This window comes from Hippocampus comes, unplaced genomic scaffold (genome assembly GCF_001891065.2).
Source record: "Hippocampus comes isolate QL1 unplaced genomic scaffold, H_comes_QL1_v1.1 scaffold124, whole genome shotgun sequence".
Lineage (NCBI taxonomy): Eukaryota > Metazoa > Chordata > Actinopteri > Syngnathiformes > Syngnathidae > Hippocampus > Hippocampus comes.
The window spans coordinates 449,545-476,166 of record NW_017805075.1 but is presented as its reverse complement, the minus strand read 5'-3'; the positions used below and the strand labels follow the sequence as shown (position 1 = coordinate 476,166).

The window sequence follows — 26,622 nt, the reverse complement described above, 5'->3', positions numbered from 1 at the left end:
AGCGGGAGATCATTCCAAAGAGAGGGACCGGCAACGGAAAAGTCCTCGGTACCTCTAATAGTGTCTGGGTTTTTTTTTTTTTTTTTTTTTTTTGTGTTTTATTATCATTATTATTATTTTGCTCCTGGACCTCAAGATGCAGCGTCTGCGGATCAGGGCTGTAGACATCACCTTTATTTTCATACACAAATGTAAGCTGTCATGTGTGAAGCATTATTGATGTTTATTTTCAATACACAGGGTACTCATAAAGTTTCTTCACAATTAAAACAATTTATTCAAAGGCAGTAGTTGAAATATTTTAACTCCCTTTATCCAACACTCTCCCTGTCTTCATAAATTTCTTGTGCCATGCACGAATTAAAGGACGAGACGGTGGATCTCTTCCATACTTAGTTCTGTAGTTTGATTTAATAAACATCCGAATTTTTCTCACTAAAACAGGGTACATGTCATGAGTTTTCTTGAAGAGAAGCCATTTTATAGGGCTTCAGTTTCCCTTCTATCAACATCAACAGAGTACCTGAAACACAAAATTTTAATGTGAATAAAAAGTTTAATAAACACTGATTAAAATAAAACAAGTCTGATGAAGAAATGCCATCAACCGACTTTATAATCATGTTTATAAATTGGAAAGAGACTTCATGGACACCCTGTAGTTGATGTTGCATGCAGCATCAAACATTTAGTGTTTTCTCTAGAAACTTTTCTATTCTGCAATTTATGGTGCCAGGCGTTGCACATCGACACATTTTAGCAACAACCAAAAAACGTAAACATTTAAAAATCTCTCTCTTTTTATGGGCAAAAGCCCCATAATCTTCAAAATTTAAATTGCATTTGAAAAATAAACAATAACAATTGAAAGTTAAACACATGTTATTTATTTTCCAAAGTCATAGAGACCCGCAGGTTGCAGACCACTGTCTTTCCACCACCACTAACGTCATACAACATATCTTAGTTTAGCCATCACTTTGAAATTTCCCTCTCGACCAAGTATGTGCATTAGAAATCTCTGAAAACATTTCCCTAATTTAGACTTGACAAACGCTCCTCTGGTGAGTAAAATCAATTTCCAAATACTTAAAATAATCTGAATTACGGTACACATTTTTCAATGCTTCTGCCAAATGTGACATAAATTGGGTGATTCCCACACATATTTATACTGCATATGCCTATCCATCGACAATGTCTTTGCTTTTTGGTGGTCCCCATGGGGGTCTAAAATCACTCCTACTTTTGCCAGTTCTGCTCCAAATTGAATTCATTGTGGGTGTATATCACGTTATGCCGGTGTGCTAGGGGGAAAAAAACAAAACTAATACTTCCACCCGAGGAGGCCTGGCGCAGAGCATTGTTTCACATGCGGCTACGGTGGGGTATTTTATTTAGTTGTCGTAACATACAATGACTTATCGTCACAACGTTGTGATTGTCTTGACAAAATAGAATCACATTACTGCAAATATTCGTTTTAGTCGTTTCTCTCCAAGCTAACATTAGCCGACGCTAACTTCCGGTGGAAACGCGCGCTGCCGGCAACGGAAGCCGACAAGGCACTTCCACTACATACTTCCTGATCCGAAGCTAATGTGCATTTCAAGTAAAATGTACGCTTGTTGCGTGCTGGGTTGTCCAAATAGCCATTCTTCCGGTGGCAAACTGAAATTCTTCAGATTGCCAACGGAATACCGACCGTTTCAGGCCAACCGGCGGCGTTTGTGGCTCAAAGTGCTCCGACAAGTGAATGGCAGCGCGGAGGAGCTCAAAGAAAATGCTCGCGTTTGTGGCGCTCATTTCATATCAGGTAATGCTCAATTCGGTTCGTTTTTATTCTTTTGGTTGACTTTCTTGCTCGTTTGTCGCCTGAAAAGTCGCGAAGGATGTTTACAGAACGCGCGTGCGTTTGCAGGACAAGCGTCCATGGATCAAGACAATCCTGACTTTGTGCCTTCAGTGTTTGCAAACGTGAAGAGCAGCCCGCGCCCCAAGTACCAAAGCAGAAGGCAAGAGAAATCCCGCTTCTTTATTTCGCAACTTTTTTAGCTTGATTTACACGCTGACTGCTGGTAACCGTGTTGACGTTCTATTTGCAACGTTTGAGCTGTGAGTTAACAGTTGTTACAGCATAACAAATCCGTTGTTATGTACATTCTCACAAACTCTCAATTTTACCTTTGCTAAGTACAGATTGTCCACCTCATTCGTTAATGATTTTTTTAAACGACGCACGCACAGAAATTGTTGTAGTGTGTAAGCATGAAAGAAATGTTTTAACACTGATGTCAAAGCATCTCCATAACTACGGTGTACATTGTTTGAGGCTGGCAGCATGGTCCACCGTTTGGTTAGCACGTCTGCCTCACAGCTCGAGATTCAGGGTTCGATTCACGGTCCACTTTCCTTCTACATTCTAAAAATATGCGTGTTCGATTCAGTGAAGACACTAAATCAATCGTTGTCAAAAATGTTCACATAAAGTACGTCCTAAAAAAAAAGTATTGCATTTCCTAGTCCCACTCTACTGACCAAAATAAAAATGCGGTCAGTCATGTAGAAGGCCTAAGTCTTCATTTAAAAAAAAGAAAGAAAACAGGTAGTGATCTTATTTCTAAAATGTATATTTCATATCAGTGTAAGCCACAGTAACATTGTGCACTGTTTTAACATTACCAATGGCCTTAAATAAAGGAAAAGAAAAACATGAAATGATTCGATTACCTCTAGTGCTACTCGTACCACACTTGGAGAATCACTGCTTTGAATAGTCCAATAAAAAGTCTTCACACCCCGGTCCAAATGCTCATTTTTTTATGTATAAAGTCACACCAAGATATACCATTTATTCACCTTGCTTGCACCACACATAGAAATACGTTTTCCATCAACCATCCATTTTCAACACCGTTTATCCTCAACAGGGTCGCAGTTAGATACATTTTCTGAAACTGAAATGCTTTTATATTAGTAATGTGACCTGTAACAATGCATCTCAAGTAAAACAAAAAGAAAAAGAAGAAGAAATAAACATTTTGGAGGGGGGAAATTAGAATACAATACAATACATGCTGATTTATATAGTAGACAATGGATATACTGTACTTTGGTTGTTTGTGTTGATAATTGACCGCTCACGTTCAAACTCACATTCAATGGGAGTCAGCACACACCTGCCACTATTTAAATACCTCTAAATAACCATGAATAACGTTCTCTGTGACTTACAGACTCCTTTTTATTTATTTTTTTTGTGCTATTGAATGAAGGCCCTGTGCTAACTGTTCATAATTCCCTCCTCTTTGACTAATTTCCTGGTTCCAGCTGCAGAAAACCAGCCCCTGTTCATGATGCAGCCACCGGCATGCATCACTGTAGGGACAGTTGGATGTTCTTTTGGTGATGAGCAGTGTTGTGTTTGTGCCAAGCATACCTTTTGGAATTATGGCCGATAAGTTCAACCCTGGTTTCATAAGACCATAACAAAAGGGAAAACCCTTATGCGTTCAGGAGATTTCAAACGTGTTTTGGCAAAATGTGGCTGAAAATGGATGGTTTTCTTTATCGGAAGACGATGTTTAGTACATGGTGTCACATGTACTAAACAGCATGTCCTTGCCAGCAGTTTCTGCAGTTCCTTCAATGTTGCTGTCGGTCTCTTGGCAGCCTCCCTTTGCAGTTTTCTTTTCTTCTGGTCTTTTCATCGAGATCGGAGAGATGTCAAGTTCTTCGTAATGTCACTGTTGTGCCATATTTTCTCTAATTGACTGTGTTGACGATCCCATGGTAAATCTGTTGCCCTGGAAATACTTTTTTACCATTCTTCTGTTACCATTTAGCAATGAGATCCCTCTGATGCGGTGGAGGTTCTGTGTGACTGTGGCTCGAAAAATGTTGGGGAAAAGCCCACTAGAACATGGGAACTTTGGTTTGGAGTTATCAGATTCACTTTAATTGGTGGTAGTTCTGCACAGACTCACATTTAACAAGAGTTTGAATGTCACCGGTTAATTTTGAACACAGCCCATCACCAGTGTGAAGGTGATCTGCGCACTTGTGCCACCACTTCAGCTCAATTGCTGAGGTTTGTGTCCCTCTTTTCAAGATTTAAAAGAAAATTAATTGAAGAGGTTATAGCTTACATGAATGATGCAAAAAGTTTTGAAAGATTTTCTTTGTATTACAAAAACCTGGCATTTGGACAGGACTATGTAGACCTTTTTCATTCACTGGTGACCTGCCTCTTTCACTGATAAAGGCTCCAGCTCATCTACGACTCACACAAAGGTAAGCAGCCTAGAAAATGGATTGATGTTCGATACTGCTTCTGTGTACTGCGCTGTTAACCAAACGTTTATTTCATCATTAATCCTCACTTGATTTTGCAATTGCAATTGCTGTCGTCATTGTGTTTAAGCATTACGCATTTGACCATTTCTTTCTAATGTCCATCCATTGCACACATGTGCTAATTAACCTTAACCAAATTTCTTCTTTGCGATATTTTTTAAGGATTGTCAGAGGAAGCAGAAAATGCCAGTGGCCTCACAGTAAAAACATAGACACCAAAGAGGAGTTCAAGGAAGCACCGACCAAAGATGAGGAGCCTGCGGTTCAGCAGCCGTCGATGGAAATGACTCAAAGCCAAGCTTCACAAGAGGCCCAGACCACAACATGCGCAAAGGTACAACGGCCAAGTTAAAGTGGTGCCTTGTATACGAGTGACCCGACATACAATACAAGCTGTCTTTATGATTATTATTTTTATTTATTTATTGCTTTGACTGGAGAGGGAGACTACTGACGATAATTGTCTATGAATCTGTGTTGTTTTGAGTTAGAGAGTTGACTTTCCATTTGACTTTAATTCAATCCCACTTGAAAAATGAAACGTAGAGTGGACGTTTGTGGTGATGGAATTCAGTCACGCAAACGATGACGTGACACCATCTTTAGTAGATGTCTCCATGATGTGACATTATCTTTATTATGTCTCCGTTAAATGAAGAGATTGAAAAGCGTCACTTAATTTCCCCCAAATATTTCTACTTCCTCCCACATTGCTCCTCTGCTAATATAGGATGATAAAAAGATGAGCCCCTACACACTGGACCATATTTACCTCCGTAAACACTGTTGCAGGACATCGACTTTTGTGCGTGTCACTTGACATCATGCTCGGGGCGCAGGCGTGTCTCATCATGGAAGCGTTTCGTTCACATTCATAGTCGCATTTGTTTTTGTAATTTGAACGACGACATAAAATTATTAGATTTAGCGAAAAATCCAAATGGGGCAACAGTGTCAACATAGCCTAACTTTTAGCTCCCAAATACTCCTGAAGTCACAGAGATTACATTTCGGTGCATATGCGGCTAAATTGGTTTGAGGAAAATATTACTAAATTACTTCTAAATTAAATAATAAAGTGACATTCAAGTCTAATTATTTCCATTCATTCTAATGGGGAAAGATATTTGGAGTTATGAGTGCGTTGAATTACGAGCGTGATCACGGAGCAAATTAAACACATCTCTAAAGTCACCATTGTACATTATTAGAGCCTTTTCAAAAGAGGTCTGAAACTGCTTGATAAGAAGCCCCATCTTTTGTCCTCAGTAATTCCTTTGTGTGTTTTGCAGACAGAAGACACATCGACCAAGGAGACCACGAGTGACACCGAAATGAAAGAAACCCCCTCCGCCTCTTTTGAGAAAACTCCACCTCCCTTCTTGAAACTGGGAAAAACCAGCCCTGTGGTGCTTCTCAAGCACATCGTCGCTCCATCGGGCGCTTATCTGTGTGAGCTGTGCAGTGAAAACTTCTCCACTGTTGCGCAGTTGGTCAAACATAAACTTCAGCACGAAGGACAGAGGTCTCCTTCCGCCGGCGACACTCAAGAGAAGATCCCCGCCGGAGTCTTGACGGAGCGTGACGAGCCTACCTTTCCGTGCAACATTTGCGATCGAGTGTTCGGCGACCGCCACCACTTAAAGCGCCACAAACTGCTCCATGTCAGAGACGTCAGGAAGTGTCAGACGTGCGGCGTGCTGTTCTGTCAGCTTCACAGACGCGCACTCTTGGTGGCTCAGCCGGTCATCGCGAGCGAGTGCGACGACGTTCTTCCCGTCACCGAGTCGGATTATGAACTTGAACCGGGTGAGGTTGTGGAACAGCTCGAAGACTTCCACACCTCCTGGGCTTTCATCCCCATGCTAAGAGACTCAGTTGATCAAAATTGCGAACCCCAAGCGTCAGCCTCTGGCACGGAACAGCAACTTTTACCTGAGATGGCCCCCCCTCCTTCTGTTCCCATTCGTCGCGAAGCCAAACGCTCCGACGTCGCAGCTCCCGAGCCACAAAAAGTTGAGAAATCTGAAGTTGTCATGCATGCTCCGCCAAAGTTGCCCCCAGCACTAAGGATGTTTTCGCCACAGTGCCTCACCTCAGCATTTTTCGAGGTTCAAAGAAACTACGAGTATATTTTGAGCAAGGGAAACGATGTCTCGAATGAGATTGATGTTAAAAAGGAGCCACCGGAGACGTTCTCGGATTCCGCTTCAGACGTGTCAAATGAGGAGCCAAATGAGGAACCAGAAGTAAAGGAACCAACTGCCTATGACCTGCAGATTGTTCTCTAACCAAAATTTAACTAAATTTACTGGACTGTTCCGGAGAAACGTCAACAATACACAACAAGTATATTTTAATGCTGCTACTTTAAATTGATGTGACTGACCGCTCATAATTCTGGTTCGTCATCTGGCATTGACACAAACTGAATCTTAATCTGAAAGATTCTGCCTTTTATGTTTGGACAAAGGCTGTATTCCCCCTTGGTAATGGCAAGTATTACCCAGTTCTAATAAATAATTGGAAATAAAATTAGTTTTTACTTCTTTTTCCTCTTTTCAATGCCCTCCTAATAAGTAGTTGCTGCAATTAGGTTTCATTACTACTTAATGTAGGGTAGACCCGTGCTTGACTGGTTCGCACATCCGCATCAGAGTACAGAGGTGCAGGTTTCGATTCCGGGCTCCCATCTTCCTGTGTGGAGTTTGCATGTTCTCGCCGTGCTTGCGTGGGTTTTCTCCGTTCTCCTGTACTCCGGTTTTCTTCCACATTCCAAAACATGGGCGGTAAGTTAATTGATCACTCTTAAATTGTCTGTAGGTGTGATTGTGAGTGGGGTCGCAGGCGTGCTGGAGCCTCTCCCAGCTGTGTTCGGGCAACCAGCGGGGGACACCCTGAACTGGTTGCCAGCCAATCACAAGACACACAGAGACAAACAACCGTTTACACTCACAACAACACCTAGGGACAATTTAGAGTGTTCCATAAGCCTGCCACACGTTTTTGGAACGTGCGAGGAAACCGGAGCATCCAGAGAAAACCCACGCAGGCATGGGGAGAACACACAAACTCCACACAGGAAGGTCGGCGCCTGGTATCGAACCTGGACCGCTGTATTGTGAACCCACTGTCACATTTATTTTAATAATAGAAAATTTGATACAAACAATATCTCCAAACGACTAAGCAATTGTCAATATAGTTTTCAATTTGATAATCAATTAGTTGTCGATTCAATTTGCAGTTTTACAACCCTTTCCAAACAAACGTTTCCAGGGTGTTTTTGAATAATCTTTGGCATCTTATGTCAGTTGAAGCTGTCATTGTAAATTGACTTCTTGACTAACATGGGTGTAAATTTACATGAATCTTTGGGGGATGTTCAAAAATGAACATCAGTCATTTACACAGTCAGGAGTCACTAGTACAATGAATGCTGCCTTGAGAATTTGTGGAATTCGTTCTGCCACCAAGCTAGTATCTTAAAAACACTGAAACGATCTTTCCAGTCCCCCTAAAACACCAACAATTCCTTTTTATTAAATAACGTTTGTTAATAAATAAATTTGCTATCAGCATTATTTTACTGTCTTACTGACACACCTTCCAATGAAAAATGCAAGCACAAGACATGGCTAATGTCATGTCAATGTTCTTTTTCTTCTGTGCGGTTTATTGTCAGTTGGCAAACCAACTTAATAGTACTTTAGCGCCACCAACTGATATTTTCCTTCCACTGCAAATAAACCATTATGACTTGACGGTGACCTCATGGGTTGAAGTTTGCTGCCGCTGCCCAGTGGTCGGGGTTTGAATACTTTTGCAGAAATGACAAAATGTAAACAAGATTAGGGTCACTCGTCTTCCTAGATAGGATGAGACCTCTAGAAAATGGATGGATGTATCATTATTGGATTTTTGTAATTTCCAACTGTGTAGACCTACACTACAGCATCATGATTCTAATGGTTACCCACTTAATTTGGAAAATGAAAGGTTATGGTTATGTGTATGAACCACGTTTCTCTTGTAAAGGTAATTTCATGGTGTATTTGGCCACAGTTGCCACAGCCAGATGAGCGTTTCCTGAGCTCGCTGCACTCTGTCCGCATTCTATTGGTGGAAAGGAGCCATGGATGCTTGCGCGCGACATATGATTGGCTAAGAAAGCTGTCACTCGCTGTCCTGATTGGCCACCACTCGCAGGCCAGCTCACCGATTGGTGCACGCGTCTTCCCGTGGCTGCCTTGAACGGCTTTTGGTTCTGATGCTGCGCGTCATCGAATTCTCAGCATCATCTGGACCGAGTGGACAGTAAAACACGCGTGGCAAAGTGACTCTAAACCGGCGGGAAAGCAGGAAGGAGTCCGCGGCTGCTGCTCAACGAAGGGTAAGCTCCTTTTTGGTACACAAACTGAGGACCGCACGGCGACACAGTAGCAGCTATTTGCGTGTGGGGCTCTGTGGGGGTCGACGCTGAAGTATAAATCCTACCCAGTGGTTGGTGAAAGGTTAGCCCGGACTTCTCCAGGTTCTGACGATAATTATCACATTGCGCTGTGGGTGACGGGCGACGTTTTTTCGACGTCCTCTTGTTTGTGTTGCGTTCGCGGAGGTCGCTCGCGAGAATTTGTGAGTCAACTCGTCCCGACGGTCCACTGCATTGCGGAGCCACAACGTGCCCTGCACTCGCTGCACACTGAGGCGTTCAAGTAACCCATTTGGGTATGTCACATCTGTGTCATGGTACCGTGCCGGAAGGATTAATATTTTCTTTCACGGCCACATTGGCAGTTAGCCTTTGTTAACACGCCATAACGCCACGGATGTGCGCAGAATACAGTCTTCATTAGATGCAAAATTTGAAGAGATTTTATTAATTATGAATGTTGTATCTGTAAACAAACTGTTGGGGACTACTTGTATGATTTGTAAAAAAAAAAAATTCACAGACTCTGTCGTTTGTTTTTAGTCAGAATCAGTAACATGAAATTGATAAGTAGATATCACAAGGTGCCCCAAAAATCTTGCTTGTTTCTTTGAACTTCTTAAATCAGTTTTATGCTGTTAGAACTGTTTGTTGGTCAAGCTCCCACACAATGTGATGGAAATTTCAATCGGATACTTGATAAATAAAATATTGGATAGCTGCAGCCCTCCTTGTATGTGGAATTGGTGAATAAGAATAATAAGAACAAGAAAATCTTCATTTGTCTCACAATGGAGAAATTCGCAATCTACAGCACCAAAATTGGAGGGAAGAAAGGAACCTGCAGGCGTTGACTGTATGATATTTGAGCAGCCCTTTGCCATTTCAGATTGGCAGCGATGGGCACGTTCAGCCGCCGCCAGTTCTTCCAAGAGCTCACTCACGGCTGTCTGCTACCGACAGCCCACCAGGGCCTGGAGCAGGTGTGGCAGCTGCTGGTAATATGCCTGCTGTGTCGCTTCCTCTGGATGTTGAGTGAGTATTTTTGTGTCCCTTCAGTCCCGGCATACCCCAGGTGGTCACTTTCACCTCATTCTCCTTTTCTGTGGCAGGCTTCCCCTCCGTTTTGAAGCATCTGGCCACAGTGGCAGGAGGATTCTACATCCTCTACCTGTTCTTTGAACTGCACATGATCTGGGTGGTCCTCCTGAGTCTGCTTTGCTACCTTTTCCTCTTCCTGTGTCGCCACTCGACCATGCGAGGCACTTTTCTCTCTATAACTGTGCTCATCTATCTGATGCTGGGGTAAGAACATCAATGGCGTTTGACGTACTTGGCAGTTGACAGTAATGAACAATTAATCAAATTAAACATCACAATGTTGTCGAATGCAATTTTCAAATCACAAAGGCTGCAGTTTGGAAAAGAAAAAAAATCCACCTCTGCTTCGTTTCGGTCAGTTGATGACCTTTATATGTCACGTTACACACAAAGCGGAAAAGGAACCGCTTCGTATGTAACAGGAAAACGAGAATAAGTGGATCCCCGAAATAGCAGACACTGACAAGGACTTCGTCACAAAAAAATAATATTTATTATTAACAAAAACTCCGTCTAAATAGACAACAGAAAACGCTGGTAAATAACGATAACCAGGAAATGATATAAACGCGTCAACGAAAAGCACTTGCAAAAAACGGCAAGGAAAATGATTCGGCAAATACTAGAATACACACACAATTAGAATGTTCACAGGGAGACGTCGGAAAATGTAAGAATCATCAATAGAGCATGAGTAGCGCTTTATCAATACATGGGCAACAGCAGTGGCACGGCATTGAATACTCCGGCGATGAGTCGAAAGCCGGAGTGCTTAGATATAGCAGGTGTCATAATTGACAAATAGGCAGCAGGTGTGTAGGCAGCAGAAATGAAACGCCTGCCACCTGCTGTCATTTACGGAACATGACATTATATATACACAGTAAGATGTATATACAGTGGGGAGCGATAGTTTGAACACCCCCCCAAAAATTAATCTGCATAAAGAAGCCAAGGAAAGATGGAAAACTCTCCAAAAAGCATCAAATTACTGATGAGACTTCTGATAAGATGTCAGCAAAAACTTCGATTTTATTTCATTTCCACCTTCAAAATAACAGAAAACAAAATAATGGCATCTGCAAAAGTTTGGGCACCCTGGAGAGTTTGTAGCACACACCGCCCCCTTTGGAAAGCGAAGACCTCACCTGACGGTGTCATTGATTGTTTACAATCATCTGGGAAGACCAGATGATGTCAATGTCAAAGGTTTTAAATGCCCAGTATCTTTTGACCTTGCCTCAACAATCAGCGTCACTGTTTCTTCTAAGCAGTTGACTAGAACACTGAACCAGAAAATAGTTGATCCTCGCAAAGCTGTAGAAAGGCTGTAAGAAGATAGCAACGTTTTTTCAAATGCCAATATCCTGTGTTCGGAATCTAATTAAAAAACGGCAGTCATCAGGAACAATGGAAGTTAAAGCAATAACCAAGAATAGTGTCAGATGAGAACAGCCTGCAGGATTCTGAGAAAAGCAAGTCAAAACCCACATTTGACTGCACAATCCCTTTAGGAAGTTCTGGCAGACACTGGAGTTCTGGTACACTATTCCACTTGTAAGAGATGCTTGCACAAACATGGTCTTCATCCTCTATTCCAGCCTCAGCACAACAATCACATTTTGAAGTTTGCAACAGACCATATGGACAAGCCAGTTTTGTGTTTAGTTTCCCTTTGAAACCTTGTATACCTTGAAACCGATAACTGGCCCATGCCTCGTGAATAATTAACATTTGCTTAGTGTAAATTCTTCCTAATATAATATTGCAGTGGTATAATGAGCAGTTTCAGTAAATCACCCCCCGTTCAAACCGAGCCGCGTTGTGCTTGATTTGGCCAGAGAACTGCACATGATGGACAGCACCAACTGGCACAAGATGAGAGGTAAGCCGCGCAGCCGTCCTTTTTTGCGTTGATTATTCAAGGCTCGTTCCAAGTGTTGCCGCACTTGCCCAGGTTCACAGATGGTGGTGGCCATGAAAGCCATCTCTCTGGCCTTCGATCTGGACAGAGGCGTCGTGACCGGCGTACCCTCTCCCATCGAATTCATGGGTTACATTTATTACGTGGGAACAGTCATCTTCGGACCGTGGATCAGTTTCAATAGCTACAAAGAGGCTTTAGACGGACGGAAGATGGTATGAGCGATACAATATCCGCTCAGTAGGAATGCAAATGATGTATTCAGTATCTTTTTCTTTTAATCCTCAGAGCCTGTCTTGGTTGTTCAAAGTGTCTTTAAGCTGGGTTAAGAGTCAGGTCTGCCTGGTTCTCTCCAACTGTGTGGCACCTTACCTCTTCCCCTATTTCATTCCTGTCTATGGAGACAAGCTGCTAAGGAGGTGAATGGGATACAGAGGCATGTGGGTTTGCACTCTTGTTTGTAGTTTAATATCATCACACATCTGTTTACCTTGTGTGTTTTCACAGCAAAAAGAGAAGGAAAATCAGGTGATTTATTATCGATGAACGTGAACTTTCACGGGAATGCATACTTGGTTTTTGCTACACCGTTTGCTAAAAACGATAACCTTCTCTCTTGTTCTATTTCTGCTCAGAGGTTCACTGGCAACGTAAGTATGTCGTTGGATTGTGCATTTCCACACTGCCCGATACCACGACAACGACTGTACTTGTTGCATTACATTCATCCTATTTAGAATGATCAAAATTGAAATACAGTACAGTAATCCCTTGTTAATCGCGGTTAATGGGGACCAAAGCCACCCGCGATAAACGAAAATCCGCGAAGGAGCGTCCAATTAACATAAACAGGTAAAAAGAAAAAAATGTTTTTTTTTTAAGTCCGCAAACGGTCCGCGAGAAGCTGCAAAACAACAGCGAGTCACATCGAGCAACATATACAGTACTGTACTCCATGTATATTATTATTATTATTATTTATTTATTTTTTTTAATGTTTGAAAAAATCCGCGATGCACTGAACCTGCAATAAACGAACCGCGAAGTAGCGAGGGATCACTGTAATGTATATTCATCAAAAGTAAATGTAATAATTTTGTAAGCCACTGAAACATCATGTAGTTTGAACATTGCCCTTAGAGAGATAGCGGAAAAATACTGACACAATATTAGTTTTCTCATTTCTTGAGTAGCACCAAAATGTTTGAAAACAAAAAGTTCCTAAAATTAAATACAACTGAAGTGTATTTAAAAAATGCACTGTGATGGCTGAAAACAAAGTTTAAGCCACTGTAAGATGCAATTTCATTATTTAATTCAGTGATTACTTTACCTACCAATAGAGGGAGACCAAGTACCACCAGTGGTACTTTTACCACACTTCGAGAATCACCGACTTGAAGGATATACAGTAATTATATACGGTATGTACCTGTGGCTCAAAATCAAAGCGTGGAGAGTCTCTGTCGCCATAATGTGCGGCTGCTGTCACTGAATGGACCGATCGAACATTGCCATTAGCCTCTCAAAATATCATACTCTTGCCTTATCCTCACATTTCCACATCTTTGCAGTGATCCACTTTAGTCACATTTGGCAGCATCACTCAGTGTGCTGCGGGCCTTACATGCTTCATATTGTTCATATCCTGTATTCATCCTAGATAAGTGTATTGCACTGCTTTAACTGTACAATCGCTGTGAGGATTGCTCTGTCCTTCAGTGCGGATCAGCAAAATGGTGTCCACAGACACCAGGTAGCCCCCAAGGATCACATGAGTAGCCTGTGCTCCTATTCTGAAAATACCGTAGCAGGGATTGGGCATTGTGGTTATCTAGGATTGTTCAAAAATGTGAACGTTGGCAGAGTTTCATAGAAAAATTATTATTTATCTTTATTGTGAGGAACATGATCGATGTGAATGAATACCATTAATTATTAGTAATAATATATAACAATAACAAAAATCAACATTATTAAAGGTAATTTGAACACATTTCGGAAGCATAATTCAAACTCGTAGCCCTTCGAATTAACCAGGACCCAATAAGCAGGTCTCAGTTTGAAACAGGTTGGTGACCCCTGTTCTACCTTTTTGTACGTTCATAAACACTTATTGTACCTGCCAATATGGCTACATTTGCACTTTTGGTTAGATGCTAGCTGCATTGCATTTTCTACACGTATGCTCTCTTTGGAGATGTTTAAGACCAAGGAAGTTTTCTCAGTTGACAGGGATGATACTTTTCAGTGAGATTGGAAGTGAGACTAAAACCATAATATGTCCTTTTTTTTGGCCCAGGTGGTTGTTGGCTTATGAGAACACGGTGTCTTTCCACTTTAGCAACTATTTTGTTGCTTATTTGAGCGAGACCACAACCATTCTGGCCGGAGCCGGCTTCACAGAGGAGAAAGACAACATCAAATGGTCCGTAAATTGAAAGCGTCGCAGCGGGCAGCGTGGCGCGCATTTCCCGCACATTAAAAGACGCCTGTGTTTCGTAGGGATCTGACGGTGTCCAAGCCGCTGAACATCGAGTTTCCTCGCTCGATGGTGGAGGTGGTCACCTCGTGGAATCTGCCTATGTCACGCTTTCTGCACACCTGTGAGTTGGAATGTTCATGCGCTGATGTCTTGAGATACACCAGTAAAAGTCCGCAAACACAAAGGACTGATTAGAAATGCCATTAATCTATTCCAGTTTATCCCCCCAAAAAAACACCAAAAATGTGTTTGAGTTTTTGTGGTTTTTAATAAGGAAAATAACACTCTCTAATATTTTAGTTTTTTAAAACATATTTGTAAAATAATTACCGGGTAGATGGAATGAAAAGAATTGAACAGTTTATGCATCATGATAAATTCATTGCGGTGGCGTTTTTCTCATTTTGGGGAATTCTTATGATGTTGCCATTAACAGCTTGAAACCTCTTTTTTGAATATTTGCCAAACTGCTGCTTGTGGTGAAGTGATGAACTTGAGTTCATTGCTACCTTAAAGCGTTTATATCTGTATTTTCTACTGCATGTAAGGCTGGAAAAAAAACAGGGATTTGTCTTTTGTAGATGTATTTCAGAGTGCTCTCAAATTTGGGACTTTCTCTGCCGTCATGCTGACATACGCAGCCAGTGCCCTTCTGCACGTGAGTAACAAAGCAGTCCCACTGCACGCTGCCTTCCTAAAGATCTGAGTAACAAGTTGACTTTTGGTTGTGTCTGATAGGGTTTGAGTTTCCATCTGGGTGCCGTGCTCGTGTCTCTTGGCTTCATCACCTACACTGAGCACGGTGAGAGTCTTTCCTGCGCAAATGCGTCAAACGTAAGGCCCGCTGGCCTGAACCGGGTCATCACGGACTGCAATACAGCCCGTGGCGATAGAACACATGAACTGCAGTCTTTCGATAAACGTAACTGTTGATATTATTTTGTCCACTCTATAGCACACTGACAACTACTCCAACGACCACTGACCACTTTCTAAATGACTCTCGGAAATTGTGAAGGATGCAATTCTGAGCAAACGAATACCTCCTGGAGAAATATTTGAAGAGTTTGAATACTGCAAAAGATCAGTCCACAGCTTCAGCTCAAAAGAGCTCGGTTTTGTGGACCCCCAACTCTGTACAGTATTTGTGCAATACTCAAGGCAGAGGACAACCCCTTTCTTAATCGTTCGCCTTTGAGTTTGTATGGTGTGATGGGTCAGTTGAGGATGTCAACATTTCCAGATGGATGCGGACATGGATGCACATTTAAAATGATTTCCAGACCGTATCATGTCCGTATATATAAAAAGTGCATACAGTCAACAGATCCAATGTTGATCTGCATCCATGAAAAACTGATTTCTAATATTGTTGAAATTGCACACCTCTGATTCCTCAAATGATTTGAGATTTGCAACAAGGGAATAATCAATAAATGTGAATTTTTTCCAAGTGTGCATGCAATTATTAGCATCAAAATAATGAGAATATTTTGGCGTGTTCTTTATTTATAGCTTATTTGGTCACAAATAAACCAAGTGGTCTGGCCCACTTGAGAATAAATTGGACTGAATGTGGCCCCAGAGCTCAAACGAGTTCGACACTTCTGCTCTAACATGGCTTTTCCACACTTAGCTTTGTAGTAATGGCCATCACGCTCCATTTCTATGCACCTCGCTGGGAGGAAGCTATGTTAATGTCTCGGCCTTTGTCTGTTTTTTTTTTTTTTTTGTGTCAGTGCTGCGGAAGAGACTGGCAGCCATGTTCAATGCCTGTGTTCTGTCCAAGAAATGTCCGCCAAACTGCACCCACCAGAACAAAAAGGTGAAGCACCCGTCGCTTTTTTTTTCTCTATTGTTTTTTCTCTGTGGATCTTTGATTACCGTGCATGAACAGTTTGCTGAGTCTTGCATCCTTCCTGAGCTCACTGCTGGACCTTTGTTAGACATGTCTGACTGTTACTTTTGGGTTACTTTTTTTTTCCTTTTGTCCTTTATCCATAACGATTGACCTGATTGCAGGTACACACTGTTAGTATCAGTCTGTCTCACCGATGTCTACTTGTGTTTTCATCAGATCTCCAGGTTTAGAGGAAATACTATTAAACACTAATAGGAATAGGAATAAGAAATATATATTAGATTTTTCAGATATTAAAAAAAAAAATCTGAAAAAAAAATGAACCAGTTTTATCCGATAACTTGTATGTTTAAACCTTTTTGAACTTTATTAATGTCTCGATACAATTTTTGAAAGGACGATAATAGTACAGTGGGACCTTGAGATACAAGTCAAATTTGTTGTGTGACCACGCTTGTTTCTCAAAAGACTGAGATCTCAGAAACTCTTTCTTTGTTGAAATTAATGATACTGCCAATAATCCGCTACAGCCTTCCCAGTAAAACGAAATTGTCGTTATGTTTTCTGATCAGGAAGATAGCACTCCAAAATATTTTCGTACTTTATAAAAACATTAAGGAAGACATCATTAAATGGAATTAAAAATAATAATGTAAAAAGACCACCTGAGGGCAGTATTGTACACATTTGCGGATATACAGTACATGGAGACAGAGGTCACAACCCTTCAGCCATAATGTTCGTCGTTCATCACAGAAATACAGAATATATGCCCTTGAATATTGTTGTATTAGCTGTTTACATGTGTTGCTGCACCTTTTGGGGTTCAAATTGCTTGAAGGCTGACAACACCGCCTCATAGATATTAGCAGGAGAAGCGTTTTCCATTCCATGTTAGTATGAGCATTAAGATGGCAGAGTGATATGGTTGTTTTAAATATACAAGGTGATTTTTTTTTAATGCTTAGTTTCTGGAATGTGGGAGGAAATGGGAGGAAACATTGTCATCATCAAAGATGTATCAATTCAACAAATTGTAATCATTCGAGTAGTTTGTTGGGGATTAAGTGGTGTTGGTGTCACTTTCAGTTGAAGTTGCAGCATCATTTGTAAGCATGTCAGAAATCCTGGTACAAGCTGCAAAGTTTAATCAATGTTGAATGTACCATCATCTTCACTGTATTAATTATTCATTTGGACTTACCTTAAAGAATTTGGGCTGTAAGATAGTGATGGTTATGCGCCCAAAAAAAAACAAAAAAAAAAAAACGTTTTTTTCACTTGGAATGACATGAAAAAGGGATGAAAAAGGAATCTTCCATCAGAACTAATGTAGGAATGTTTGTGCTTTCATTCTCAAGCAAACTCCATCTGCAGCGGTTTAAATGCGGCAGCCTCAACGGTCTGCCGGGCCTTGTCAAGTGATATAATGTAGAATTTAGTGTGTCTGGCAGGATGCCGAGGGAGGAAAAAAAAGCTGTTATGCAGGATTGCTTAGAGTTAGACAAATCCTGAGCAGCAGGAAGGGAGAAGAATGATCTCTGCAAACACAAAGCTTCCTGCATGGAAGCACAACAGGCATTAAATATAGATCGTATTACTGTTGGAAGTTTTATGTTGTGTGTTCTGTTGTATGATTCTATGTTAAATGTTCTGTAATGCCCTTTGTTATAGATGCAGCTGTTATGAAAGCACTATGTAAATAAATATGTGTATGTGTGTGTGTGTGTGTGATATATATATATATATATATATATATATATATATATACACACATACATTCACACACACACACATTGCTCTGACACGATGCTTCCGTTGTTGCCTCTTCCTCTTCAGGCGCTTTGGGTGTACATGATCAATGTAGCATTCAGCACCCTGGCAATAGTCCATCTGACGTACCTGGGTTCAGTGTTCAATTCCAGCGTGGACTACATGGAAGAAGATGAGGTGAGCTCGTCATCTATTTGAATGTAATTGGGCCATGCCACCCAATCGCTGACATTTAAGCGTCCCCAGGAAATAAAGTTGGGTTAAAAGACACCGCAGAATTAACGATAAAATTGTTGGTTTTAATCAAACAAAGTTGACTGTATATTGATCTGATTGCATATTTAATAAATGCAATTTAGGAGACTGCAAAGCATTTATTTCCTGTCCCACTTCCTAAAATGTTCCTTTAGAAATGTTATATATTGTAACACATGATGTCATTATGTGTTATTATTCCAACTATACATTAAGTTTAATTTCTTATACATAAAAATCCATCCATCCATCCATTTTCTGATCCGCTTATCCTCACAAGGGTCGCGAGGGCTGCTGGAGCCTATCCCATCCGTCTTCAGGCAGTAGGTGGGGCACACCCTGAACCGGTTGCCAGCTAATCCAAGGGCACACAGAGATGAACAACCATCCATGCTCACAATTACATCTAGGGACAATTTAGAGTGTTCAATCAGCCTGTCATGCATGTTTTTGGAATGTGGGAGGAAACCCGAGTACCCGGAGAAAACCCACGCAGGCCCGGGGAGAACATGCAAACACCACACAGGGAGGCCGGAGCTGGAATTGAACCCGGTACCTCTGCACTGCTAGGTCTACGCACTAAACACTGGCCCACCGGGCTGAGCTGACGGTCCGCCGTGAGGCGAGCCACCGTCTGTCCCAGCCCCTGCTTCTCGGCCGCCCCCGGGATGCCCTTGGCTGGGTGTCGCGCCCGGGGGCCCGAAGTGTTTACTTTGAAAAAATTTGAGTGTTCAAAGCAGGCCCAGGCCGCCCGCATACCGCAGCTAGAAATGATGGAATAGGACCCCGGTTCTATTTTGTGGGTTTTCCCTCCTGAAAAAATAAAAATAAATATATTTAAACCGAACTTTAAATTCACACTTTCATCTTGTCCAGAGGTTTTCACTCAGTCCTGTTGTCCCTCTAAAAAAATTGGAATATTCACAAGTCACATGGTCCACAGGAAATTGCATTATTCAGATCCTCTGCATGGGACGGCGAAGGGCAAGCTCATCTACAGGAAATGTCTGAATGGATGGACAGTTTTTGATTTTTTTTTTTGCTCTTCTGTTCTTCTGACAGGATGACACAAGCCATCATACCATTCAGAAGTGGTCAGAGCTGAGCTGGACAAGTCACTGGATCACATTTGGATGCTGGATCGTATACCGCCTCGTTCTCTAGATTGGAGAAAGGGCAAAAGAAGCAGCAATAATGAGGGTTCTCTTCCCTGTGACTGTCAGAGAAGCAGTCGATCGCCAGGTTGGCCTCGTTTGGCGTCTGCTTCATATGTGTCAGCCCTACCTGCTGAGGACTCCTTTTGATATCCTCACCGCTCTCCTTCCTCCTTTTCTATGGACGCCATCCTCCTTTTTTTCTGCTCGCTCATGTTGTGACAGCAGTTACTGATGTCTCCCTGCGAGTCACAATCAATACCGATCAGCGTGGCGGAGATGGCTTAAGCTGTTATCTCTGCGGCAGATGCGCTTTCCCCTCACCTCAAGTGGTTCCTCAACATATGTTCTTGAAATGAGGATGACCATCAGTGGATATTGCACAATGTCCTTATCTTCAATAGTTCCCAGTAAAGAACACTAAGCCTATTTGCAAACATATTTTTAAACCGTCACTCTATTGCCGAGCATGTGCCAGACGGTGAGTTTACAAAAGGACAAACAAAGCACATAATAATGTTCAAACATTTATTTTATCCATCCTATATTTTATGTTTTACACCAGGGGTGCCCAAACTTTTTGGACCGAAGATCTACGTTTCGTTCAACCAACCTCCCCGGATCGCCCCTTACCGCGCGCGCGCCATAATGAGAAGCAAAACACGGAACCAAGCGATGCACTTTTGCAGCCTGTTGACTATCGTAGCTCACACGTACCGTTTTAAAGTGCTTCCCTCAGCCCTCTAGATTCCTATTCTTTGCCCGTGCCCTCGATAAATTGTACACGAAGCAAACTCTGAATGAGAATAATGACGATCAAAGATAGCGCAACAGCTCTGATCACAAGCTGCAATTGCAGACTGCTGAGCGCTAACAACTTCCGCTGACGTAGTCACGCGCCACCGTAGGTTAAAGATGTATATGCTTTATTTTATTTTTAAAATATTTCTTTGGGAAAATGAGACTGATAGGATGATTAGGGTGCAGTGTGCATTAACACAAAAATATATTACTAACATTCTACAAAGACACATAAATGTTTTTTTTTCTCCTCTATACCTTTCGGATCTAATTGGGACGAGTCCTAGATCTACCGGTAGATCAGGATCGACGTAATGGGCACCCCTGTTTTACACAGTAGCTGTCCTAAGGTTGTCCTAAGCCCAAGAAGGTGTTCTCCAATCAGCTGTTGAGCCTGAGAGGAATGATCTATTAGAAAAAATAAAATAAAATCAGGCCTCAAATTATCTTTGCAATCAACAAGCACACCTGAGAGAAAACAACAGATCGAGATGCACATGTGGGCACACCACTTTATTTGTGATGCAGTGTTACCAAAATGCTCTGTTAACGCTTTCAAGTTTCATTTTGTGCCCACAACGAGTGTGCCCATCGGTATCTTGTTCGACTGTTAAGTCATAATCACTCTTTCGACAAAAATGAAAAAATTGTCGACCCGCGCTTCATGTTCATGACTTATAGCAAAAGTAAATCAAGCAGTAATACTTGGTCATTACATTGACGCGGGACAACAAATTGATCATCATTTTCATATTGTTCTACCTTATTTCCTTTCGGAATTTTTAGATTTAGAAAGTCAACTAGCAAATGCATTTTGTGGGACAAAGTTGATGTTCGTTTCCCTTTGACGATTTAGCTATTACATTCGAAGTTTTGAATCAGGGTATTGCACATGGCAATGTACACAACACTGTGTAAAGCGTTTCAGAATTCATTTTGACATTGCATTTTGAAGAAATAATTATACGGTTGGTTTTCTTGTGTACTTCTCCTTAACCATTGATTCAAATGACTTTGCACTACAAGTGATCACCTGAAAAATGCCCGCTTGCTTTGACATCCCCTGTGTAGTTCTGACATCAAAGGGTTGCATTCTAAGTGCAGACAAAGTGTTAGATTAGAGCATTCAGGGTTCCATTTTTGTGAATGGCATAGGTCCTGCGCAGTTTGTGGCCGAAGTCTATGTGGATGCAGGTTAGACGCAGACCAGCATGGCCTTGGTGATCTGTGAGAGGGAGGGCTGAACCGTTGTGGGAGTGTTTACAGTTGACTTAAGTCACCACCATTTCAAAGCAAATCGTCTCCTCCACTTTAAATGTGCGGGAAATGAATAGAGACTATCTATGCGGAAGAAGACGTTGCGTAATCCCACCGATCCGAGCCTGAGCGGAGCATTGTTCTGATCCAGCCGAGGTGTGGCAACAGACAATGTCAGCGGGCATACAGAGAGAGCTAGTGAGAACCGCTGACGACTCAAATATGTCCGTGGAGCTCAGTATCTGTCTGCCTGCATCAAATTCACCAAAATGGCTTTGGACCAGTTGTCTACTTTGCGCCAGTATTTTGACATGGTCTGAGCAGGCATAATTTTAGATCAGCTCTCTGCCACCAAATTGGAACTCTGCCAGCCACATCTCAGAGGACACTCCCTTGCTGTGCCGGAAAGGCCAGCTTGGCACAAACAGGTCTGCCAAATTGGCAGCCACGTGGAGAGAGCCTTGTACTTGCTGATTGGAAAATCAGGATCTGCCGACATTTGCACCCCACCGCAGATGTGCTGTCTATGAAAATAAAACCCTGTGTGTTCACTGCTCACTCCAGCAAACATTTTCAATGAGAATATTTTTCCTGTAAATGTGAATGAACTGATCCACCTGTGATAATTGTTTTTATAAAATTTGACATCAAACCAGTTTTAATGTCAGGTGCTGTTTGTTGAAATTACACACACACCTTCAATACTCTGAGTCATTTTAGCCATCAAACCACAGGAAAAACACACACACACACACACACACACACACACACACACACACACACACACACACACACACACACACACACACAAACATACCTGCAGCCACAAAACCCTTTTTGACATGTAGTGATAACACTACGTTTTGTTTTGGGGTTTTTTTGTATTTAAAAAAAAGCTGCAGTGTGGAATCAAGTCAACTGCTATAGGGAGCATCATAACAATATACTGTATACTGCTTCAAAAAAGGGAACACCTAAACAACACGATGCAACTCCAAGTGGTCCCTTTATTTTTTGGAGCAGTTTATATTGAACTCTTAAAAAGGAAGCTTGGTAGAAGGACTATTGAATTTACGAATGTATATTATACTGGAAATATACAAGATAATAACCAATAACAACATTTACCTGGTTAATGTATTTTTTTCTTCAAACCTCAATTTACAGCAAAAGGGCTATAGACGTCACCTTTCTTTTCACTTTTCACACAAGAATGTCAGCGCTCATCTGTGAAGCAAGACCAATTTTTCCTTTTAATATACTTCAGCTAGAGCGTAGCATTAAACGTTAAGTTTTCAGAAACTTTTTTTTTTCTTGGCTTTATCCAAAGTTTTCTCCCGATGGTCAATTAATAAATCTTGGCACCAGGCATCGCACACTGGTGCTTGTGATGCATATTTTGAGTGACAAAAAAAAAGTTGCATTTTAACATTGCATGTCAAATTAAATGTTTATTTTCCAAAGTCACAGAGAGCCACATGTGGTTCTGGAGCCACAGGTTGCAGACCCCTGCTAGAAAAAGTAAACAGTAGACACAACACACACAAGTTCAAAATCATGTAAGAAATAGTTTATTTGAATAATTATTTACAAGAAAAATGTATGGACTGTTGAACAGTCAATACTGGGGATGATTTGGGAAAGGGGAACATACCGGGGTCTTGCTCAGAGCAATTATCTTTTTCCTTTTTTTTTTTTTTTTTAACTGGATGACGGGCATCCAGCATGTTGGGTGGACAGTGTGGGCACAGACAAAGGTTGGAAACACGGGAGAGGGAGAGACAGCTGAGATTTGATTGATTTTCATTCTCCGTGAGAACAAATGTCGTGTTGGAAGGCCACCCAACAATCCGTCCGGCTCAGGGGTGGGGCGCTCGGCTCACCCCTGCCTCCCCCGAGGACCCCCATGTTTGCGACGGCAGGAGCCCAGCAGCGTCTCCAGTGCCATCTTCACAAACGCCTGGAAGTTACTGCTTCTCTCCCTTCGGCTGTCCTGCGAGGGGACGTAACACCGACAGATAGCTTCACCGGGCACTTGACTCAAGTAACATGTTGGTGTACAGGTGCAAAAATGAATTGATCAACAACTACTTTGAATACCGATGAATCATTTTGAGCGGTTGTTTTTTTTCAAACTTTTTATCCCAAGTACCACAGCCGTAAATATTTTTCGCTCTCCAATTACCACCACAATGGCTAGCATTAGAACACAGACAAAAAAATAGAGAGCCTAAGGTATTGATCCTAAAAAGCATATTTAAGGTACTTCAGTTAAATACAACTAAACAGTACTTGAAACAAAACATGGAATAAAAGTTTTGGGAAAAAAAAAACTACTTTAGGAACTACTGAATTTAAAACTGAATTTTAAAGTATTTAAAGAAGCTGCTGCAAAGCTCGAGAGCTACATTTTTTGTTTCATTTTGCTTCATATTTGAAAGTTTGTGAATTTTAATTGTATATAATTCAGTCATTCTTTCGCATATGACAAGAGAGAGCCCACATACCACTCGCGGTACATGTACCGAACTTTGGGAGTCACTGCTTTAGAGCCATTCTTTAACTCAGAATATTCCGAATCCTCTGATTTCAGCTTCTCAACAGTAAATATTCTCCCATTTCCGCTGTCTTCGTGTTGGCATTCCATTAAGACATTTGCAAACATCTACTTTGACTTTGGAAAACAAGGATCAACATTTTGCCCTATTTTTTGATATGTTCCGGACCAAACCAGTAGCTGAATTGTAATGAATGGATGGGGGGGAAAATGTCAGTTCGAGCTATTACAAAGATAATAATTATTGGCAGTATTGCATGAATCAGAAGGTCTAACATCACTTCCTCTCATGTGACATTGCTTCATTGTTGTGCATTTGCTTTGGTAATAATCCGTTAACAAACGGTAGTGGGGAAAATATTCTATCCAGTATTATGCAAAAGACACGTTCATTCGATTATTCGTTGAACTAATTGATAGAATGATCGTTCTTGAAAATATTCTACAGCTACAGCCTCACGTAGTGCTTCCTATAAATGCTTACCTCCTTGCTTCTTGTTGTCATCTCCTTTCTGATCACCTTTCTTCGGCTGCTCTTTAGGACTTTGAGGTTGCTGCGGAAGCAACGTCAAAGACATGAGAACGTTTTGGGAAGAAAGAACAGGAAAAGACAATGTCGCAGATCTGTAGTAACCATTTTCCCACCTTGGTAGTTGACTTCTTGTCCGACTTGTTACCTGAAAACGTGGACGCTTCGCGTTAATAATAGTGGACGAGCAGCTCACGTGCTGCTCGTTGGTGGACGTTATTATCGTATGTTTGCTCACCTTTCGTTCCTGGCATTTTGGCCGCGCTCCAGAGCCTGTGCTGTTTTGTTCAGAATGTTGTGCTAAAACACGCCGTTCCACACGGTCATTTATGGCCCGCGCCGCTGAATGGCTGCGCCAGCGGGGCCCCTTCGAGAAGGAGCGGCGCCAACAAGCAAAGAGCCCCGTCAGCTGAGCGGCTCGCCCCGCGGCTGCGCAGCTCTCTGCTGAGCCAGGCAAAACCGCCCAGCTGACCTTGTCAGACTGCCTTTGTCAAGCCACTGGAACTCTTCGTGCACCTTTTGTTCGTGGCATTTGCTAGTATCCCACGCCAATATCAGAATGCGACCTTTCAGAAATAGGACAGAAAGTAGCACAGGCGGAGGACTCGAGTCGGGTGATTGGACTCAAGTCACACTAAAGTGACTCATTTTTTTGGACTTGAGGCTTGCTTGGCTAAAATGGATGAAACACTCGACCAGACTTTGATTTGGTAATTATCAGCAGGCTGCAGTTGACTCTGACGATTATTTTTCAGTGAATCAGACCAAAGAGAAGACCAATCAGAATTTTCATCAATCAGTTAAAAAAACAAGGCATCATTTCAAAGTTGCAGAAAATGAATATGCACAAACATAAATTGATGATGATTTAATTACTGCTTTGGTCCATAAGATCCGTCAGAAAATCGGCCAAGATGTTGATCGTTGTTTTCCTCAGAACAGATGTTTACAAATTTTGATTTATTTGATTTTATTTGGATTAAACACACAGACGATCCGTCTGCTTTCAGGGAAAATTTGCATGACCAATGTCAAATTAATCGATGAATCGACAATTGATTGATCATCAAATTAATCAATAACTATGTTGACAATCAATTAACCATTTAGAGCATCGGTAGACAATTAATTTTCTAAATTTTCAAAAGGGTCTACAGGTGAAACTGGAATGCTTGCAGACGGCCAAACCAGCATGCTAACCTCAGCTTTGTTCTATATTTATTGTAGTGAGAAAAATCATATTGTTTTGTTTCAATAAAATGCTGCGCGTGTAGATATGGTGAATATATGGTTGCATTTAGGAAATCATTTGAAAAATTATTAGCATGAATCACCTGTAATTGACATGTAATTGAACCAGACGACCCAGAAGTGTAGCCCTTTCCATAAATCAGTAGCCAGGAAGTAGCTCACCGACGTCGCCAGGTGGGCATGACGTCACTCCCTCTTGTGGGATATGTTGTCTGGTTTTATGTTTGTTTGGTTATGTTTAAGCATGAATCAATATTATTAATTTATGATTCACGATTCATACTCATCACCATGGGCGTCATTAGGCCTATTTTAGGGAGGCTTCAGCCTCCCTAAAAATGTCTTTAGCCCCCCTAAATAATTTCATTGCATTATTTAAAAAAAAGTATTTTTTATTTTTCCTGTACTTTTGCTAATATATTGCATCAAATTCAATGTAATGTGGCCATTTTAAATGATATTTCGATACCCTGCCATTATTGTAATGTTAAATCTCCCAGGTTTCCTGAACGCAACAGGTGTTGCGTTAGCATTTGACGTGTCTGTCACCATCGCCACATCAAATGCTAACGCAACAACTGACAGTTCATTGCCGAAAGTCAGGTTGAGTGACAGCATGGATATTCGACAGTTTTTTAGAAAGGTAAATTAAGTATTCAATGCATCCATGCTGGTAAAACTAGTGACTATAGTCCACAAAAATATCTCCAGAAACAGCAGAAACTGCACTGTAACAAGTGTTCACTTTTGGATAAATTAAGGTGGTGCTTAATAAAAATTAAGCAACATTTTATTATTAAATACATAAATAATCATTACACCAACTCTTTGAGGCAACACCTATTGAGATTTTGGCCTATATAAAATAAATAAATAAATATAAAAT

General features: G+C 41.4%; 2 protein-coding genes and 2 long non-coding RNA genes across 4 annotated transcripts; 2 read left to right on the top strand and 2 right to left on the bottom strand.

The window, feature by feature from the left end:
• The first annotated feature begins 1,530 nt into the window (after positions 1 to 1,530).
• LOC109513004 (protein suppressor of hairy wing-like) lies at positions 1,531 to 6,921 on the top strand. The gene is made up of 4 exons (XM_019865192.1): positions 1,531 to 1,816; positions 1,922 to 2,015; positions 4,519 to 4,690; positions 5,649 to 6,921. Exons 1-4 carry the CDS (start codon positions 1,600 to 1,602, stop codon positions 6,645 to 6,647), a joined length of 1,482 nt encoding a protein of 493 aa, XP_019720751.1. The 5' UTR covers positions 1,531 to 1,599; the 3' UTR covers positions 6,648 to 6,921.
• On the bottom strand, positions 5,816 to 19,005 carry LOC109513007 (uncharacterized). The gene is made up of 3 exons (XR_002167637.1): positions 18,775 to 19,005; positions 6,181 to 6,190; positions 5,816 to 5,827 (listed from the first exon to the last, which is right to left on the bottom strand). It is a non-coding gene; the product is annotated as an uncharacterized LOC109513007 (long non-coding RNA).
• LOC109513006 (porcupine O-acyltransferase) lies at positions 7,909 to 19,897 on the top strand. The gene is made up of 15 exons (XM_019865193.1): positions 7,909 to 8,749; positions 9,678 to 9,823; positions 9,901 to 10,093; positions 11,731 to 11,774; positions 11,847 to 12,028; positions 12,102 to 12,232; positions 12,321 to 12,341; positions 12,449 to 12,463; positions 14,116 to 14,241; positions 14,319 to 14,419; positions 14,880 to 14,956; positions 15,037 to 15,100; positions 16,038 to 16,123; positions 17,999 to 18,109; positions 19,250 to 19,897. Exons 2-15 carry the CDS (start codon positions 9,688 to 9,690, stop codon positions 19,349 to 19,351), a joined length of 1,389 nt encoding a protein of 462 aa, XP_019720752.1. The 5' UTR covers positions 7,909 to 8,749; positions 9,678 to 9,687; the 3' UTR covers positions 19,352 to 19,897.
• Positions 19,898 to 22,947: 3,050 nt separating this feature from the next.
• Positions 22,948 to 25,467, bottom strand: LOC109512926 (uncharacterized). Its single transcript, XR_002167624.1, has 4 exons — positions 24,724 to 25,467; positions 24,602 to 24,633; positions 24,441 to 24,510; positions 22,948 to 23,392 (listed from the first exon to the last, which is right to left on the bottom strand). It is a non-coding gene; the product is annotated as an uncharacterized LOC109512926 (long non-coding RNA).
• Positions 25,468 to 26,622: the final 1,155 nt, after the last annotated feature.